This window comes from Vidua chalybeata, chromosome 1 (assembly GCF_026979565.1).
Source record: "Vidua chalybeata isolate OUT-0048 chromosome 1, bVidCha1 merged haplotype, whole genome shotgun sequence".
NCBI lineage: Eukaryota > Metazoa > Chordata > Aves > Passeriformes > Viduidae > Vidua > Vidua chalybeata.
The window spans coordinates 6,367,918-6,388,863 of record NC_071530.1 but is presented as its reverse complement, the minus strand read 5'-3'; the positions used below and the strand labels follow the sequence as shown (position 1 = coordinate 6,388,863).

At 41.5% G+C, this 20,946-nt stretch overlaps 1 protein-coding gene across 9 annotated transcripts in view; it reads left to right on the top strand.

Moving 5' to 3' along the window:
* The window catches only part of PRKAG2 (protein kinase AMP-activated non-catalytic subunit gamma 2), a 241,939-nt gene that overhangs the window by 187,215 nt on the left and 33,778 nt on the right, over positions 1 to 20,946 (top strand). For 7 of the 9 annotated variants that reach the window (XM_053963335.1, XM_053963314.1, XM_053963353.1 and 4 more), the window contains one exon: positions 7,704 to 7,785. In XM_053963335.1, the coding sequence (XP_053819310.1) occupies positions 7,704 to 7,785 (82 nt within the window). Of the gene's footprint in view, positions 1 to 7,356; positions 7,538 to 7,703; positions 7,786 to 20,946 lie in introns of those variants that run through there. The other 2 variants (XM_053963391.1, XM_053963381.1) reach the window with 2 other exon arrangements.

Below are 20,946 nucleotides of genomic sequence, written 5' to 3'. Positions count from 1 at the left end.
AAGTACTTGACTTCTTTGAAAGTTGTTCAAAAGGACAGAATTTAAATTGCTGGGCTGTTTGATTAATAACGTGTCACACTGATAATTTTGGTTTGGACTCCACCTATACTCAACATTGGGTAATCTGAGGAAGGAATGTTGGCCACAAGGGCTTGTCTAGAGAATGCCTCTGATATTCTTGACTCTAAACTCCACCTTATCTGAGTAGCAGAGTGATACAGGATCAGACACAGCTCCAGATTAGAGGTTATGTAAACAAATCCTGCCTCTTTTCTACTCCTGCCTTGATTTCTCTCTAGAAGTTTAGCTTGGGATCTAGTCTATTCCTTCATATTTTACTTTCTTTGAAAATTATTTTTAGAAGTGTTTAACTCTTCTGTCACTGGGACCATTTTTCTTTGCCTTAAACTGAGGAGTTGGAGGACACTGTGTGCAACACAGGTTCTTTGTTTCTGCTGTTAGATCAAAAGTTCTGTAAATCTATTGTTTCTCAATTAAGTCAGGAACAAAACTCACTGGGATTAAACTTCAAGTTCATTTCCATACAGAAATATTTAGGAAGGGCTCACCACTAAAAATGTGAAATCTCTCTGCACATTTTTTTCATGTATCTCCAGGGTAAGCAGATTCCAATATTCAGTATTGCAGTGAGGATTTAGTAGAAATGAAGATTGTCCATTTTATCATCTTTCCTAGTGCAGCATGCACTCCATTTTTCTGGGTTTTTTTTGTTGTTGTTGTTGTTTTTGGGGTTTTTTTTGTTGTTTTTGTTTGTTTGTTTGTTTGTTTTGTTGGTTTGGTTTGGGTTCTGTTGTTGTATTTTTTTTTGTTGTTATTTATTTAGGATTTGGCTAAAATTTATTGTTGTTACATTTATGTTATCCATTTGACCTACTAAAGATCCCCAACTGCTTATCACTAATAATTAACTCTGTAAAGTAATTAATATCACAGCTGTTATGTGGAAGGATATCTGTAGCAGGAGGCTGGTTACAAGTTATAAAATGTAAAAGCAATATGCAGTTGTTCTGTATTTCATGCCACAAGACTCCTGCTTAGGACCACTGGGCGAGTCATATCCTGATGATATTGGGATGAAGTAAAAAAAATCCTTCCAGGGTAGAGTTCTGTATGAGCTGTTTTGAAATGAAATCAATTGTTAGTTTCTTCAGCCTCACTGTACATACTGGAAATACATTTAGAATAGATACTCCCTCACTTTCAAACCTGCTGTGGAACAGCTGTGTCCCTAATTCATTGAGGGCCTCTCAGGTTAGGGACAGAGCACCCAGATGAATCCAATAAGGACCTGGTGGGGAACACTGTCAGTACCAGGCTTTTTTTGTGGGGCTTGGTTACTCTGGTCTAAACAAATTGTAAAATCTGAGCTGCCACCACCTTCATTCACACATGCTGGGCACAGACGTGATTACAGCACTGGGTATTTCAAAAGCCTTTTAAGACAAAAGCATTTTTTCTTACATTCCTTCTGGATATGGGAAATAAAAACTGTAATCCAGTATTTTGTATGAGGCATCCCCTTCCTTACTGGTTTGTTTGGTGCTTGGAGCAGAGTTTCCTTAGAATAATGGTAGAAACTGCAGTTCCTGCTCAGCTGCTCTGGTCACCCCGAGGTTTTTGAGGTTTTTGAGGTGAGACCAGAACTGTGTCCTCAAACACCCAAAAGACTGAGGGACTGCCACCCTGTCAGCCTTTGCAGCACACAGGTGGCACTTTCAGATACAGAAGGGATCCAAGCTGGGATCCTGACCTCAGCCTCACTGATTCCAGTGCTCTCAGCTGTCCTAAACCCACTGGTATCAGTTACCACACTTAGGAGTTTAATTTACAGTTTAACCAGCAGATGAAACCCTTTTTTGTTTTTTTTTTCCTGGTAACTTGTCCTTTTCCACTTCACAAACCAGACTACATTAAAGCAAAAATAAGCAGGAACTGTTCTAAATTAATTTTACACAGATTGCAAGGGAATGAACATATCTATGACATACATTTGGGAAAAATTGTAAGTTGTTCTTTGACAGCTCATCAGGAGAAGAGTTGTTAACTACTTCAGTTGTGTAGAACTGTAATTGTAGTAGGGAGCAGTAGCAAATGGTGGGAAAATGTAGTTTACTCTTGCATTCAAAATGGCTTTGCCTTGATTTGCATTTAGATGGGAATTCCTTCTGCTGCTCTTCAATCCATTAGGTTTTATAAGGTAAGTAGCCTTTTTTTTTTTTTTTTTTTTTCCTTTCTGAAGTGCTGGGAAGGGCATTCAATCTTACTGCTGGGCTGTGCAGCTGGCACCCCAGCATATCCATATTAAAGCCATCAGGAAAGAGAAAGGCAGCCTTGAATTTACCTGGAAATGCCTATTTTTAAATAAAGCACAGGTAACATTTTTGTTGCAATGCCTGAGTAAGTCTGCTCTGCACAGACTTGTGATTTGCAGCAGGATTTCTTTTTTTAGGTTGTTCTTTCTATTCCTACCCTGTCATCAAAGACTAATATGTAATCTTTATTATTACTCAGACAATATTTGTTTTAGAATATTTCTATTTCAGAATTAAGGCTACTTGTTTGAAGGGAAGGGGAAAGTTTATGTGCAAAACTGGGTTTTGTGCATAACATACATAAAAAGAATTCTCATTGAATTACCATACTAAGACTATATCTATTTTTCCAAAGATTGGACAAAAATAGAAACTAAAAAAAAAAACAAGTCTGGAAGGGACATTAAAAATTCATTTTCCCCCACCAACACAATCAACTATATGGAAATAATAATGAACAAATGGGTTTTTTTAAATCCATTGCTAAAAACCTCATGTGATGGAGATTTTAGATTTTTTTTCAGAAAAATGTGCTGGTGCTTCACTTCTGTTACACTCAGAAAGTTCTCCCAAAGTCTGACCTAAGAATTCTTTAAAGGCTAAGTAGGTAACTTCTCATCCCATAACCAGTGGACCCAGAAGATAGTTAACCACTTTCCTTCTTGCAAAAACACATCATGTTTGGAGATTGTTGAGGTATTTTCCTTCAGTCTTCTTTTTCTTGTGTTGTGGTTTTTGGAGGTTTTTTTTGGGGGGGGGTTTGTTTGCTTTAGTTTGGGTTATTTGGGAGGGGAGGTTGTTTTTGTGTGGTTTTTTTGTTTGGATTTTTTTCCCTTTGTAGATGAAGAAACTGGGAAGTTTTCAACTTCTTCTTTACAGGTCATGTTTTCTGAATGCATAGATCATTACTGTTCCCCCTTTTTAGACTCTTTTAGTTCATTCTTGAGTTTAATCCCTAAAACTGAATGCAATATCCCAGCTGGCATCTAACCAGGGAATGTGTAGCACAGATGCTCCATGTCTTACCTATAACACATTTGTAAACAGTGTGATTTTTTTTTTTTTAATTTCCAAGAAACTGACATTGTAGTCTCACATTTAGTTTCACTCCCAGGTCTTTTTGCATGACTGCTGGAAGTGAATCCTTTCCCATTTTATTTTTGAATTTGATTATTGTATAACACACTCTTCTTATCCATATCAAAGTGCATCCTATTTTTCAAAGCACTGCAGCAATTCTAAGATTATTTTAAGTTCTAGGGCTGTCCCTAAAAGAGCAGCTTCTTTTACCATTGAGCCCCTTTGAGTCATTTGAAAATGTGGTCAGGTTATTCATTATTTCTTCCTTGAGTCATCAGTGGAAACACTGAATGATGTCAGACAGAACACAGACCTCTGTGAAACCCTCTCTTAAACCCTTCCAGTTAGATAAAGAAATCTTAGTACCTTCCTTGAGAATATTGTTGTGACCTTTAGCAGTCGTTTCACCCAGACAATCTGGGTGAATCATTAGAGAGGCTGAGAGGGCTTTGGTTGCACACCTTGACTGTTACTGATGATCCTTCTTTCCTGTATCTGTTTAAAATGCCTCTTGCACATCTCAGAATCAAACTTACACCAAAGACTGTAAGGCAAGATGGCAGGAAACTATACAAAAAATTATTTTCTGCTGATATTAGCTGTTGTTCACATCCCTGAACCATCCCTATGACTTAAATACTTTGCATGTTCTTATGAAAAGGATGGGATTCCTTCAGTAGGACTCAGGACTGAAAGGACTCCTAGATTACCAGAAAAAAGAAACATAGATTATCAGATAAACTTTAATGTATTCATTGTAAGTGCATCTATAATTTACAGGACTGATTTTACTTCCACAGACTATTAGTCATTCCTCACTCCCTTTACCCTAGGAAGCTAAAGAAAACAGCCAAAGTAAGCAGTTACCTATTAAAATTTACATTCCAGCCTTCCCAGAAATTCCAAAATCTCTTTTGTTTACATCTACTTTTGTGACTTTTGCTGTTGTATCAGCCATGAATTGTTTTACTTTGTGTCTACAAAGATTGATGCCACTGCTGTATTAAGGCCATGTTGTAGGTCTAGGTTTTTTGGCATAAATAATGTTCCTGTAAAAATGTGGCAAAGAAGAAATGTACTCAGGCAGTTTTGGGTTTGTGCATGTTTCTCTTCTAAACTTTTCTCTCTGGCATTTATGTCACCTGGCAATATTTAGGATACAAGTGTGTACTGTTCTGTCACATTGGGTGTCTCAAACAGTTAAACTGGCTTACCTGACACACTCTGAGAGCAAACTTTTGAAGCATAATTTGGATAAATCCCTTGGTTATAGTTCAGGGAAACCTTCTGTGGCAGTAGAACAAATAAACAAATAGTCACAAAAAAAGAGATAGGAAATGTTACAAGATTTAATATCACCCTCTTGGAAATTACAGTTCCTTTTCAAGAAATATTTTTTCTTTATCTTCAGCCAGTAATCCTGCTGTAAAATGACAGAAGGAGTTTGTAGATAGACAATACTGTTAAAAATGTCTTTTAATTTGTCAAATCCTGTCCACAATGAACAGGACAGTGTTTTGACCATGATTTAGGCTGACTTAAGAGTGGGTTGTTCCCAGAAAGTGTGGTCCCACTGTCAATCCTGCCCTGAACAATTCCTGTGCCAGTCCTGATACAACTAAACAGTGACTTGGATCAGGAGCTGATCTGGATAAAACCCAATCTTTTCTTTTAGTCCCTTTGGTTTTCAGCTGCATCAGTTTCCTGTTCTGACTCACTGTGTTGCCCACAAGCCAAAAGGAGCCAGAATGCAAAGCGAGGAGCAAAAGGAACGCCATGATCAGCAGCTTGTTCCAAAATTGGTTTAAACAAATCGTGAGACTGCAGGCACATTGAAGGATGGGGTTTCAGCCTTTAGTTCTCCATTTCCTTTGGGTTTCTTTTTTGAGCAGTGTGGATGGCACATGTTTCCATTACAAATCTCTGCTGTATATTAAATTACTGCCTTTTTATTATCCTGAGTTTCTCATAGTACTCTTGGTCTGGATGTAGGTTCTGCCACTGTAAAACCCTGATCTTGCAGTGAGCTCTGGGGTTCGTAGCATGAAATAGACTTAACTGACTTCTTATAAACATATCATGTTTTGTAGCAGTGAAATTCAATGCACACCTTTCAAGTCTCAGTGTCACTTCCAGCTACAAAAACCTCGGAGTTGTATTTCCTCGTGGCTGGTGCTCACTAGATAACTATGGGGAGTAAATTAAAATAAAAAGAAACAAAATCATGGCAGTTATTTCCAATCAGATATGTCATCTTCTTCTCTGCCTTTGATTAAGAAAAGATTAAAAACTCTTATCAGTATCAAGGTACACGATAAGGAAGATAAATAATTTAGAGCTTTTAAAGCTAGCACCCAGAAGAAATTAAAAGCTTCCAAAGCGTTTTGATTAGTAGGCTGAAAATATTATAAATTAATATGAGCTGCTTTGGTATCTTGTGTGACTGGTCAGTTCGAACATTTACTGGAATCCTTAAAAATACACCTATGAATGAAATATTTTAGAGTTTTCTTTTCAAATGATCTTTACAGTAAAGAAGAACTGGCTACTGTTGACTTCCTTATATATCCTTAAAAGAGTCCTTAGAAAGAGGTAGCTTGGGAAAAGAAAAAAGCAGTTTGTTTCCTTGCTTGAAGCTTTCCTGGACTTGAGAAATTACAAGACATCTTTCTGTTTTCCCGTAAATTTTGGCTTTCTCCCCTATCATAGTTTTAGCCTCATTATATTTCATATTTCCCTATGTTTTATGCACATTACTGTGCTCTGCTAGGTCTAACCTCCTTGAAGGGCTTGCTGAACTTTTGAAGCCTGAGCTTCCCCTTGGGACCAGTAGGTTTAAAATGTTCCTTGATGACTCCCGTGACTCCTTTGGAGCGCCATCCATGTGCGTCTGCTGCCACTGCCAAAGAAATAATCCCTTTATCCCCTTCTGCAGCATCCGTGTCTGAACCGGTCCGGCTGAGCTTCCTAAGCAGCCAGCGGGGACCTGCGCATTTCAGCTAAGGAAGCCCAGCTAAAGCTTACCACACCTCACTGTCAAAATAAATGCACATGACGAATCTATGTCGAATATTTCCTTATTTCCCTCGCTTCTGCTGCAGCCTGGCTTAGGGGCTCTGATGCGGTAAACCCCATCCCTGGAACTGAAGCGCCCCGTGGTGCGAGCCCCGTCCTTCAGCGCTGCTCTGGGAGGGCAGAGCCGCGCCGCTTTCCCGGGAGACGCCGACATTCGGGCTAATCTCGAGTTGTAACTTAATCTGGAATTGTTTTACACGGAAACCAGCGCGCCCGTGCCCAGAGGGGTACCCCGGCATAGAGGGCACCTCGGGACAGAGCGAGTGTCCCGAAATAGGGAACACCCCGGGATACAGAGGGTATCCCGACATAGAAGACATCCCGAGACAGAGCGGGTATCGCGACAGAGGACACCCCGGGATAGAGGGGGTATCCCGGCACAGAGGGCACCGCGGGATGGCGGTACCCAGGACAGAGCGGGTATCCCGGGACAAAGGGCACCCCGCGGCCGGGATAGCGGCTCGGTGCACTGCGGGAGCTCCCGGCACACACCGGGGAAACCCCCTCGACACCCGTACACCCCCCGGGGCGCAGTGGAATCTTCCGCTTCCCCGCCGCTGCCTCGCAGGTGAACGCTCGGGAGCGTACCAAACTCCGCTGGCGGGGGAAGCGAAGGGCTTCCCCCGGTCCACCTTCAGTCGCAGCGCTCTAATCCAGGGCAGCCCGGAGAAGAACCGAGGCTGCGGAACAGGCTGCGAGAAGCGGCTGCCCCGGCAGAGCTCTCAGGGCACTAACCTCCCCCCCCTCCTCCTCCCTTTTCCGCGCGGAAGTGGTAGCTCCCTCCCCCTCCCGCCGCTGACCAACGGGCTCGACTGCAGCAAAACGGAACGTACCAACCGCTCCGCCGGGGGGAGGGGGGAGCGGCGAGGCGTGGCGGGAAGCGCCGTCCTGCGAACGGGCGCCCGGGGAGCCGCTCCCGCCGAGCGGCGAAGAGGCGGCGCCCGCAGGAGGCACGGCCGGGGAGCCCGAGCGAGCCCGGGGGGAGCCCGGGGGTTCACGGGCTGGGGGAGGGCGAGCCCAGGTTCCTCCTCCCGGTTCCTCCCCCCGCGGTATGTGCGAGCGGCAGCGTGTGCGGAGGCCGAGGGGCAGCTGCCGCCGTCCCGCCTTCCCTCCCCTCCGCCCGCTCCGCGCCGCCACTCCCGACCCGATGCCGCCGCGGGGCCGGTGAGTCCGCGCCTGGATGCTCATCTCCTTCTCCTCTCTTCCCTCCCGCAGGCGGCGGCAGCGGCTCCGGCTCCCTTGCAGCTCCCGGCCGCCTCCGAAGGGATGCTGGAGAAACTAGAGCTCGAAGATGAAGGTAAAAATCCACGGGGGCCGGGGGCGGGCCGGGGACACCCACGCGGCCGGCGGGGACGCGGGAGCGGGGGATCCCCGGCGGGGAGCGGGGGATGCGCCGTGCCCGGGCCGTGTCCTTGCGGGGCGGGTCGCAGCCTCGCCGGCCGCGGAGCCAGCCCGATCCCGCTGTGGAGCTTTTTTGTCCCGGTGCCGATCCCGCTGCGGAGCTTTTGTCCCGGTGCCGATCCCGCTGCGGCGCCCTCGTGCCGGTGCCGCCGCCGGGCCGTGCCCCATGCGCCGCTGCCGCCGGCCGGGTCCCGCTCCGGGGGAACGCAGCCTTCACGGCACCCCCTCCTCCTCCTCCCCGTAAAAACCCCGTTCTCCTCGAATACGTCTGCGATACCAAATATAGACTTTGAGAGCAGTGATGGAAAGCTCTTTCAAGTAAAGCTTCCACTCCTTATGGCAGCACCTACATCTGTTCAAAGCGGCAGCTGTGCACTGAATTTTCCTTATGTGGCTGCGCTCTGTGGTTGTTCTTTGCTGTGCTCTGAAGAGCTGCAGTTCTGACGGAGTGTGCTGTGCTTTCACAGGGCAACTCCTGGCAAGTTTTTCCCTCTCGCAGGAACTAAACCGTGCTGTGGGAAAGCATGGATATTTTTTTCTTTTTCCTCCAACTTGCGCCAAGCAGCCACTTCACCTCTGAAAGATCCGTGCTGAAATATCTCGAGCTTTCATTTTCAGAAAGGATTAGCTTAGTGGATGCAAATGTGGACGCATGGCTTAATCTCTGTGCTCAGCATTGTGAAGTGGCTAAGACTTCATGGGATGTGTTTTTCTGTAGTTGGTAACTCTTATTGTAAAATGTAGGGCAAATATTTAAGGAAAACTTTGAGAATAGCAGGCTGAGTCACTCTGTGAGAAGATATATCGAAGCTGGTATGCTAATAAGGCAGCTTCTTGGTTACTAGCATGTTTGCCTGCAGTTGTGGGACTGGTCTGGAAAAGTAACACCTTTTATTTTAATCTTTCTGTGTGTGAGAAAAGGAAGCTCTTAACAATTGCATTCTTTGAGTTGCCTTTTTTTTTTTTTTTTTTTTTGGAGTCCAGACAGAGTTTGAATTGCAATGAAATGCTTGTCCCTTTGTGCATCTTGAACATGCTTAAGTATGAGTATTTGGTGCAGGGGATCTGTTGCTAACTTGTAGGGTTTTTTTTTTTTTCCTCACACTGTTTTTTTAGTTAGGCATTCATGTTATGCTTATGGAGAGGTAGAAATGTATCAATTTACCTATTTATTTTTGCATTAAAGCTTGCTACTGTGAGATACAGGTTCCTAAAACCTGCTTAATCATTAATTGTTAAGCCGTTTCAAAACCTATTTAAAATATCTTACAAATTTAGGTATATGAAAAGGATCTCTAGGTTAAAAAAAATCTGAAATTACAAACCTTCCGTTTTGAAACACCTTTGCACTTTTAAAAGTGTAATGTGGAGTTATGTGGAGACACTTGATAAGGGTGAAGATCTGTGTGTCTTCTAAAACCCTGCAATAAAATTATTCGAATTATTTAGGAAATTTAGTAGTTCAAAATATTTTTTTATGTTTTTCAAGCTCCTGTTTTGCTTCATCTCCTAATTTATTTAGCTCTAAAGTTCAGGCTCATGCTGGGAGGGTGAGAGGAGTTCAGGGGCCTGTCAAAAGATCATGGCTAATAGCAAGTTTAAAGTAGGGTGTGGGTTTTGAAAGAAAGCACTCACCTTATTAACCTTTCAGACTAAATGAGAACCTGCCTTTAGGTCTAATTTTAAAGCCAGGCATAAAGCGGGTAGAGTGCTGGATTCAGAACCTGGGGTGTGAGTAAAAGTGAGTGTGAGACTAAAACCTGCTGCCCAGAGTGCTTGTGTATGACAGAGCCCAGGGAAAGAGAACCATAGAAAATTGAGATGCAGCTGGCAATGCAGCAGCTTAGTTGCAGTACCTGTTTTATGACCTAAATTTTTGCACTGGTTGCTGTCTTTGTATTTGTGCTAATATTGGGGGTGGGAGAGTAAAAGACATCTGAAATGTTCACTTTGTTGTTGGATAGCAGGTGGGTGCTCAGAAGTTGAGAAACACCTCTGAAGTCTTGATAAGGTTTCATGAAGTGGCTGTAGCCAAACTGTGTCTGATGATCTTTTGTCAAACTTTAAGTTTCTCTGCTGATGCTTAAAATTGTGGGTTGAATGAGAAATATGAAACTTGTTTTAGAACTGCTTTCCTGACTGTCTGTACTTTGGAGTACTTGCTCTTGTGAGCTTTCCAGTTCTGTATCCATCAACAGTTGCTAACTATCTTGTGTATCAAATTATGCTGCAGTTCTGTTGAAACAGGGAGCTTAATAAAAAGAGCTGAAAAATGAGGCTTAATGTGTGTGCTGAATGCCATCCAGTATGTGAAGTGGATTTGTTAGTCCCTCTCCTCAAAGGTTACACAAATGAGAATGTGAAAGCACAGAAGGCATTAATTTAATTTAGAATCTAATTAAGAGGGTGAATTGAAAAAAAGGTGCTAGAAAGATTTATGATTTATGTAGTACTGTAATGAAATATGCACAGTCTGGCCTGATGGTGTGACTTCTAAATAAAACAGTGGTGTCAAGTGAAGAGCAATTTTAATTTTCATTTTGTAAAAAGAATGTATATGAGCTATTTTGTACTTAATTAGCATGGACAGTGTTAGATAGGATACTGTTGTTGCAGAGAGAAGTGCTGGTCATGCTTTTAGCCTAAAACATCTTCATATATCTGGCTGAACTCTCTAAGATGAGTGTAACTTCTTCCTGGTGGGGCACTGGTTCTGTCTGGGACTGGCTTCATTATGTTGCTTTTGTGATGTATAAGTCTAAATGTGAGTGAGGTGATGTTAAATAGCACCAGGGCACCACAGCTGGAACAGGCTGTAGGCTCAGTACGTGCACAGAGGAGAAGGATTGCATAGGCCAGGGTATTTATTTTATTTAGGGCTCCCTAAAGGACCTTCCTCCAAGCACCAGTCAGAGCAGGAAAGGAAAAACTCCCATGTAAGAAGTCCAGAGTCTCTTTTTAACTGAAGAATGCTCAGCTTAAAAATAAACAGAAAATTTTGAGTAATGACCTCATCCTGCTCAGTATTTCTTTGGATGGGAATGACCTACCTACATTTCCTCAAAAAGTGTGAGAGCTACCTGTTGATGGGTGTGTAGTTTTTCATTGTAGCCTGAAATACAGTGCTGAGAGGCCTCTCATGAATGTAATAAATGATCAAAAACTGGTTGTCTTCATACACATGGATTTTCCTTTTTAGCTCTAGTGTATGTGCAGTAATGTTTCTGTAGTAAGATTAGTTCTACTTCTGATCAGTGTCAGGAGTGGTCTTTTATGGATGATATGATGAGCCTGGAAAAGGACATGGAGAAATTATTCTGAAGATCTAACATGAAAAGGGACTTCAGTTAATGATTTACACTTACAAGCTTTATTTTGTTATGTTATTCTATAAATGGTTGTGTTCCAACATCTACCTGTGCTCTGAGAGGAGAAACTAAGTTAAGTAGCAAACGGATACCTGTCAGGAATATTGATTCAGTGGGTTTAGTTTTAGCATGTTATTTTGGAAACCAGTTTTGTTGCAGTGTTGTCTCTCATCCATGTTATTCTCTTCCTTCTGCTCACCTTGAGTAATGAAGTGGAGGCTGCTGAAAGCAGAACTAGCTACTTTTCTGTAGCATCTGCAAACCCCTATTGGAGGTGTTTTCTGCAGAGTGAGTTCATTTAATTGCAGGGTTCTGCTGTGTCTGTGCTCAATTCCTAGTCTGGAAAAAGGGAATTCTGCGGAGTGTGTGCAGCAGTTGCAGCATCAGCGTCATGGGACCGACATCCTCCCTCTTCAGCACTCTACTCCTCTGGATTGTTGCACGAAGCAGCTTTTAAACATTGGATAAACAGTTTGCATTAGAGTGGAATCTCTCCTAGTAGTGCTCTGGCCTTCATCTCACTCTCTCTGTATCATGCATCTCTTCTGTTACCTGTTCTTTCTGGCTGTCTCCTGAAATAGACTTTCACAAATAATTGCATCTCCAGTGCTGTTGTGTCTGGGGTCATTCCTTCCCTGCTCTGCGGGTTTTCTTACTGCCTCTTATTAAAATTAGTTTCTTGAACTCTTCCTGCCTGCCAGCCTCCTGCTGTCAAGTGAATATCTGAACCGAGGTATGAAAACAGATGTCACTCTGGGGCCAAAAATAATTAAAAGAAGCTTGTAATAAAATGCATGTTAATAGGCAGGTTGGGTTTTGTTTCCTTCTTAAGACTGAAGGATCAAGTGCTTGGGTTAGGAGATGTTAAAGTTAAGCCATTGTTTTGCAACTGTAATTAATTTCTAATAAACATTCATTATGTGATTGTTAAAGCTGATGTTCTCTGGCACTGTATTTCGCCCACAAGATGTGCTTTGAGATACCAAGGGACATGGTGATAGTGATAAGGGGATGTTTTATATTAAATTTTACATAGCTTAGAATTCTGAGCGAACATAGTAAGGAGTTGTTAAGCAGAGATGATAATTGTTATTAATAGATTTCATACAATCTTGCCTATGATGTACTTTCCAAGTTGTTAAAGAACAACACATCTGGAGTATTCAGATGTTCAGCTTTATTATTTATGCAAGAAATCATGATTGAGTACTGCACTGTTCTAGGTACCCTTGTCCTTTGCCTTCCAGTTGGCTATATAGGAACACCATACATTATTTTTTTCCCCCCAGAAAACTTCCATCCACATGTTTTAAAGATGAAAATTAAGTATAAAGTGATACATAATGAAAAGTATAAAACTTCATTGAGCAGTGCAAGAGAAGATGTTGGAAGTTTTGTTGTCTTCAGTGAGGGTTGTTCCTGTAATCCACACATGAGTCTTTATCCTGTGCAAGTATTGCAAGGGGTTCATGTCAGCCCAGTGCTCACTGTGTCCAAACAGTCCTGTTTTCCTACTCCTGCAGAGGATACAACTGTCCTATTCTTAACATGGTATTTATCCTTGCAGTGAGCAAAGCCCTACTCTGTCTTGACTAGGAAATAACCCATTTAGCAGCTAAAGTTTGCAGTCTTTCTCAGGAAGCAAAAATTTTTAAGCTTTACCCATCTGGGAAGTGATGTTTTAGTACAGCAAAAGACACATAGGACATGCTTCAAAGCTCTGCTTTGGGTCTTGAGGGATGCAAGAGCTTCTTTACCATAAAATTTTAATGTGGTCAAAACATGTATTTTCCCTGACTTCTTTATGGAAACAAGTGGCTGAGACTTCCTAGAAAAGGCTTACCATGGCAGCAATTCCATGTAATTGCTTTGGCAAAGCTGCAGAGAACTGAGAACAGTTTTACAGGAAGTGTTGGGGCCCATTGTATCCTGCCCAGAGTTGCACCTGCATGATTTGCAGACATTATCTTCCAAGTGAAAGCCATTCTTGGCCAGCAGCTACCCCTGAAAAATATTGGGACAAAACGGTGTTCTCTTAAACCTGAATGACACTGCTGCTTCAGGTTGTGCAGGTGTGTTAGTGTCTGATGGACAAGGACTGATTTACAGTCACCTTTACCAGCCACTCCTGCTGGTGCTGCCACTTTTGTGTGCACCAGAGGGACAACATCAAATCTGTGAAGAGCTTCCCTGCAGAACCTCCTTTGTCCAGAAGCTGCTTGGTTTGGCAGAGGGGCTATCACAGCTGGTAAACCACTGCTTGATGGGAGGTCAAGGACTTTGGCCAATATCATCTCCATTTCCTGGTTTAGAGTTATTGAGTTCACAGTGTCTTGTGCTTGGACAAGGATAGACGTGGAAGGTGTGACAAAGTCAGTGTGGCCTTGTAGGTGACTCCAAAGTGCTGTTTGTTACTGGTCTGTGAGTGCTTTGCTGAGCATTACCGGGATGGAGGAGGGTGACTACAGAGTCCTTCCCTTAAGAAAAACTTCTTAGGGGATGGTCTCCAATGTTCTATCCAATAGACTTCTTTAATGCCCTGCACATTCATAGGCAGGACAGTACAGATGAAACAGGATGACTGTCTTGGTGGTTTGATATCCTCTGCTGTTAAACTGGGCTGATCAGGTCAGTGCTCTTGGAAAACCTACTGCCTTGGGGCATGGCTGAGTTGTGCATGGAGGTGTCTTGGTTTGAACTGAAGTAATGCCAGTGTGACAGGAATGACAGCAGAATATTTGCATCAGTTGGCTCAATCTAACTGTTGCTAAACAATCATAAATATTTCTGCTTATTAATCATCTGCAGCAGATGTGGCTGTTCTGTAAGATAGGACATTTTGTAATGTGCACTGTGGTTTTGATAACTTGAAGGGTGCATGATCACAGTGTTTGGAGCCTGAACTCTTGACACTCACACCAGTTCTGCTGTTTAGGATCTTGATCTTTGGGTAGCAATGATCTGTCTGCAGGTACTTCGTTGATTTGAATATTTTTAGCTTCCAGAATGTACAACTCTATTAGCATTGCATGGGTTTGGGGAAGTAGTTAAGTCTGAAACACGAAGAAATGCAGCATTTCCAGAGTAAGTACAGGAGCTGATGGCATTGTTTTTCAGAGCAGTTCTTGTATCTTGAAACAAAATGTTCCTCTCCATACTGAGTTTGCCTTGGCTGCCTGTTTGTGGTGGGCTTTCCTGTAGCTCTTCTGTGAGTACAGAAGACTGACAAATGGAAAATCTGGTAATTCAGGGGAAAACCCTTTTGTGGAAGGGTTGCACTAATGGCTGGGATTAACATAAAGCCAAAGCAGTTTAATACAAGCCTAACTATATTAAGGCAAAGTCGAATTTGTCTTTTAGGCATCCAGCTTGGCATCTAGGTGGAACTTTGGAAAAGCTTAAACAACCTTGTCCTTCTAAGAGTGGACCTCATCTAAAAGGTTTTGGAGTATGTTGTGGCTATCTTCAAGGTAGCTTCTGAGTACTGTTTGAATACAGTTAACTTGGTTTTAGGTTCTTTCCTCCTCTGCTGATTTTTTTGTGGATTTTACTTTTTCAGTGAACCAGTTGGGTGATTTTACCAATTTTGACTGTGGCAGAGGTTAATGGTACTCCTACATTTTGTCTAAAGGCAATTTTCCTGTGCTATAGACCACTGGTTTTACTTTTGATGTGATTTTCTTTTTGTCTTTTTAGGGTGTTTTTTAAGTTGTGTTGGTGGGTTTTTTTTTGTTTGACTGGATTTTTTTACAATATTATTATATTATTTTGCTTTTCTCTTTGTATTGTGACAGAGTATTTCATTATTTAGCTGGGCATTTTAAGAAATACAGTGGAAAAGGGTTGTTTTTCCTACCAGTCCCTCACACTGTGGCATTCTTTTCTGCTGTTTATTTTGAATTTCTACTGATGTAAAGACAGAGAGAAAAAAGATGTCTGAGCTGCTGGAGAAGGGAGCAAACTGAGATGGCCATAGAAAAAGGCCATTTATGAGGAAACCATAAGGCTTTGCTCATTTAACTCAGTAAAAGGAAAACCAAGAAGGAATGTGATAACACTGGATGTATGAAAATATCCTAGAAGGGATGGGAAGGGAGTAAACACCAGGGAGGGAAATTAAATGAAGAGCAACATTGGCACAAGAATAAACTGTTCCTATAACAGTATTCTAACTTCCAGCATAGGTACTGTAGGATGGGTTGTAGGATAGATTTGATGCTTTGGCTCAGTTCAGGGTGGAGCGTGGTCACTCACAGCAGGGGATTGTGTGGCTGCCTTTGATAGAAGTCTCTGAATGCCAGAGTGCAGAAGGTGAATGCTCTGCTCTGCACAAGCAATTGCATGGATCTCTCCTGCCACAGTCTTGCTTGGATTTCCCTCGTATAATTTTGAGTCAGTTCCTGGGGAAAAAAATAAGGCAAAAAGAGCCCCTCAAAAACTCCAGTGCTACTCTGTATAGACATCAAGTCAGCTCAGAGGAAGATCAGCTTTGGGAAGAGTTGCAGTTTATCTGTGGTATAGAGAAAAAAAATCAATAATACCTGTAAAATGGGTTCCAGAAAACTGTTTCTGAATACATTGAATGTGTGTTGGATGTCACCAGCTTGAGTTACAGAGCTCTTAGTTATTTTTCTGTGTAGCTTCAAGCTACATCTGCTGTAGGAAATCTCCTAAGTGGTATATTGGAACAGAACACTTGATAGTCTATTAAAGTATGCATACAGATTCATAAATTTTTATAAGAAATGCCAGTAATAGCTGTTTAGAGGGTGTTGGCATGCATAGGGAGGGAAGGAGAAGAAATGTACAAGGGCAAACTAGAGAGAAATGAAAATGTAAATAACTAATTATTAAAAGCTTCAACTTAAGGTGTTGTAAGTAATTATTCAGGATTTGAGACCAGCAATTTATTAAACCTCACAAAACTGTTTCTCCAGCAGACATAGTCCAAAGTCCTTATGGCTGAAGTCTTAAAAAAAATATTTCTCCCTTAAAGCATTGATCCTTTGGGTTTAGTCTTCAGTGGAAGATTGCCTCCAGATTAAATATTTGCCCTGTTCAGTAGGGATATGGCTGCAGCTTGTGAAGATGCTGCGTGCTCATTTTGAAAATGCTTGTTGTGGTTTGGTTAAGCTGCATGTTTAGGTTTGATCTTAAACAAATTCCTAGAAGACTTAAATGACTATTTCTTTTCTAAAGGTTTGTGCAAGCTGTGTATCTAGTGAGACTTGGGCTTATTTTAAAGATACAGCAAAAATTCAAATTGTTTACTAATCTTGCAGCAGAGATACAGGCTGGTTTATTCTCTCATTAATCGCATACCTTAGACTTCCCTTGAATCCAGCTCTGCACAGAGTGGTTGCTGATATTAATATTCAGAAGTTTAATACCATTTTTAGTTTCTTGCGTTTCATGTCTCGCAATCTTGAAGAGCAGGCCCACATTCCAGACAGGCGACATCTTAATTTAGATCTTTGTTTGGGATGCTTAGGGAAAAATGGTAGTGCCTGTTGTCAAGGGAAAATCTTGAACATGGTTTAGAAAATTCTTCAGGTCAGCTTATTCTTTGTTGTGGTGAAATCCTAGCAGCGTTAAGGTTGCAGGCTGAAGTTGCTACCTTTATTCACAAAACCACAGTGATGCTTTTCTCAAAGTACAGACCTTTGACCAGCAGTTGATTTAAGAGATACAGAGCTGTTTCAAAAGTATTTTTCAAAAGGGTTCAGTTGGGCTTATGATACTGTTTACCAGTTAGGTCCTAAACAAGGCAGCTCTTGCTTGTACACAAATAAGTTTCTCTGCCTGCCTGGACAAGGAACTTCAGAGTTACTATGATTAGCTCAGGAATGTGGAGTTTCTTAAGCTGCCCATCTTTTTTTTTTTTTTTTTTTTTTTTTTTTTTTTGTCTTGTCTCAAATCTCACAATAATCATTTGCTTATCCACACTGCCAGTGGTGAGCTACAGTAAAACAGAAGTGTTAACTTAGCCCAGTTACCAGGACTTAACTAACATCAATAAAGAGGAACAAAATTCAGGGCAGGATTTTGAAGCGTGCTGTGAATGTAAGACTGCAATCCAAACCTTTCATTGTTTCAAATGACTGTATCAGTTTTCTCTTACAAGTCTTAGGTACTGCTGGAATTTGAAGACATGTAGGTATCTAAACCTCAAAACCAGAAAAGAGGATCTTTTGAAGTATTGTCAAGAATTAATAAGTATTTTGTTCTAAACAGGATGTGCTTTTAAAAAATTTGTCTCATTCCATGTTTAGGACCTTTAAGGATGGAAGTTGTACAGTGTCCTAAGGTTGCTTTGTTCTGTCTAACCAGCTTGTGGAATGCATTAATAGCTCTCCAGCAATTGTGGTGGTTTTTTTGTTTGCCTATTGTTCTGTTTAAGCAAACTGCCTTTTCTTCTTTACTTCTGCTGTAGCAAATTAAGTTAATAACAAGGTACTTCTCTCTCAGTAGTGGTGGTGTTTAGTTACTCCATAATTTGCACTCTTCCAGTTGAGTGTTTCTTTCAGATTTTGGTATTTCCTGAAAAAATTGTATTATCTCAAATCCACTTCTAAATTCAGTTTGAAGATATTGTGAAGTTTTAAGTCTTGCAACCATTTCAAACTCTTACTGCAAGCTCTTTGAAGTGTGGTCTGTTCCTGTTTTGAAGATCACTAAAGAGAATGTTGGATAAAATGAAGTCTTGATCCCCTGATACTCTGTTGTAATGGGAAGTATCAAACTACTGGTAAAAACACTTCCAGGGTGAGTTATAGAAATGTAAAGTCCTGCAGTATGAGCTTGCATGCCCTTCTGCACTACCTGATTTGCATGAGGTGGGCCTTGCAAATGTTCCAGCTTGGGGAAGAGTTTGAACTGGAGTCTGTGTCTTGTTAAGAACACACAGTTGTCATCCAGTATCCAGCAAACCCACTGGAACAAAAAGCATTTTACCAGTTTTGCTGCAGCTGGGATTGCTTGTTAGGCAGCTGCCATGGGGTGACTCTACTCTGTCTTCTCCTCATGCAGTGATAGTCATGCTTGCTTTAAAATTAGTGTCTCAAGCATGCTGTGATTTTTTAATATTATTTTTGTGTCTTCCTTCTTTTTCATCCAGTTGATAATTTTATTCTGGGTAAAAATTGGTTGGTCTGAACTGTTCCTGACAGAGATGTGTTGACTTTTTTCTTTGCTTTTGATGAGCTGCCTTTGTAGGTGCTTACAAATATCCTGGTTTTAATAACTTTTTTCAATACACTCCTAAGAATTCTGACTGGGTTTGAATTTGTTTGGCTTTCCTATAGACTGGTAGTATATCTTCTCCTTCATGAACTTGCAGAGTTCAGGAATGGTTGCTTTTAGCTAGGGTGACTCCTGTTTGCACACATAATAAACTGCTGTCTCTGCATGAAGCAACTCCTTGTGACAAGGAGAGAAAACATCTCAATTACCTTGGTGATCCAAAGTGACTGAACAGTTGCACTGACTCTAGAATTCAGAAAACACATGGAAATGTGTGCAAAAAAAAAATAAAAGTAGATGCACACAGTAGTGAAGGTTATGTTTGAAAGTGTCTTAAGCAATTCTGAGTATAGTTCTTAAAGATGTGTTCTGATTTCTTTTAGCTTGTTACTGTTATTAGAAGGATTAACCTTTGTCTGAAGACCTGAGCAACAAGACAGCACATTTACTTCTCTAATCACTGTTACTTATCTGTTCATGTACCTGTTCTCTCTTACCTTCTGTGCCTCTAGACCCTCTTCCTGTTTGCAGGATGAGGTGCAGTTAGCAAGGGAGAGCTCACTAACTCTATTGTTGTTCCTGTGTGCTCACACTTCTTTTTAAAATCCTTTTCTTCTAACACATCATATATCCATGCTCTGATAAACAATTGAATTAGTCTTGGAACACTGAAGAAGCTCCTGATACTGATCTCTAGATACATTTCCTATCACTTCTTTGTATCAGAGTTTCTTACATCTGTAAACTTGCTGTAATCTTTATCTGCCAGCTCAGGCGTTCCTTTAGATGAGGGTGGGAAATGTTCAATCTGCAACATCCATGCCCTATAGCCCGTGGCTGCATGAATAATGCTACTGTGTAACTTCAATGTGTGGTCTTCCAGAATATTTTAAAGCTCTTTGCAGTTCTCAGAAAGAAAAATAAATTCTTGTTTCTGTCTCTACATCCTTTCTTCCTGTTCCTTGCATTCAAAAGCCTTTCAGCTTGTGATGGAGTTGTCAACTTCTATCACTGTCATCATATTATTTCCTATACATTGGACTGTAAACCTGTTTGTTTTTTCCCCTGTATAACTGGAAGTAGTACATTGCTAGTCTTGGCTGCCATCTCTGCAACAAAGTTTTGTCAAGCATGTTCTAAAACTTCTGGGGTTGTCCTGTGTAGAGCCAAGAGCTGGGCTCTGATCCTTGTGTGTCCTTTCCAAATCAGGATATTCTCTAGTTCTGTGATTTATCTCCTGCCATATAGAATAGGTATTCTTGTTACCATCTCTTCCTGCTTTTTTTCTGTCTTTTTTTACCACTTAGTCTTACTCTGTAGCTGATTACATGGGTGGTTATTTTGGTGGTGTTTTTTTTTTCTTTTTCTGAGAAAAGTTTCCTCATGAATAAACAGAAATCAAATGATACAGCACAACAACAGTGCTTCTTTTCTCCTGTGCTTTCCCTTCTTAAATTATGTTAGTATTCCCTTCCTACCAAGTCTGACATTGATTCAACTTCTGCTATCTGGTTTCTTGTCCAATGTTCTTGGCTCTTTAGCAGACAGCTCAGCAGACTGAGCAGTTGTGTCCCCTTACTGTGTTATTCTGTACAAAATTGCAGTTTTCTTGCATTTCTCTGCTTGGTTCCCAAGCTTTTCACTGGATATACCATGTACATTTTAATTTGTGAAGCATTCAAGCCTAGCTAAAATCTGCTAAATATTTGTCTTGCAGAAGGTAGGTTGAAGTAAAGCTGTTGCTCATGATCACAGCAATATCCTGTGCACAGTAACTATGGAATCCCTCTGCAGGATCTGTTCCTGTCTGTCCCTTTGCTGAGGAATGCTGATCAAATCCTACCTGGACATTTGATTCCCAGAACATTATTCTTGAAACCCTGCTTCGTTCAGATGCCTCTATTTCCCTTGAAAGCTGTGTTCCAGGGCCTGGTGGTGAGCAGTAGTTGATGGTTCCTTTTGAGTGGTGTCACTGTTGCACTTGGCATGGATGAACTACATCCATTGTGGATGCCTTTTTCCAGATCTGTGTTATGTTAGTGGCTTATGCTGGAACTCCTACAATCTCCAGCACTGGGAAAGCTGTGTGGGAGGTTTTCAAGGATATTAAGGAACTCCTTCAGTAAATTCAGACCAGGAGTTATCAGAAACTTTAAAGCCAGTTTTGGTGACAGCTTTCAGATAAAACTGCAGTCAGAAGAACAATTTACAAGGTTAATGATGTCTTTTACCTGTTACATTCTCTGCCAAGGGTTATCTGTAACAGGAGGGAGAGAGAGTAACTCGTCCTGGCTTATTGAAGTGATTGCTCACCCTGATGTCTTCTGGCAGCACTTGGCACAGCTAAGCTGATCTTTGCTGTGGGTGCTGTCATTGTCCTGGGTAGCTTCTAGTGTAAGGAAAGGGCAGGAGATACATAAATATGTGTGTGGATTTATATATACATA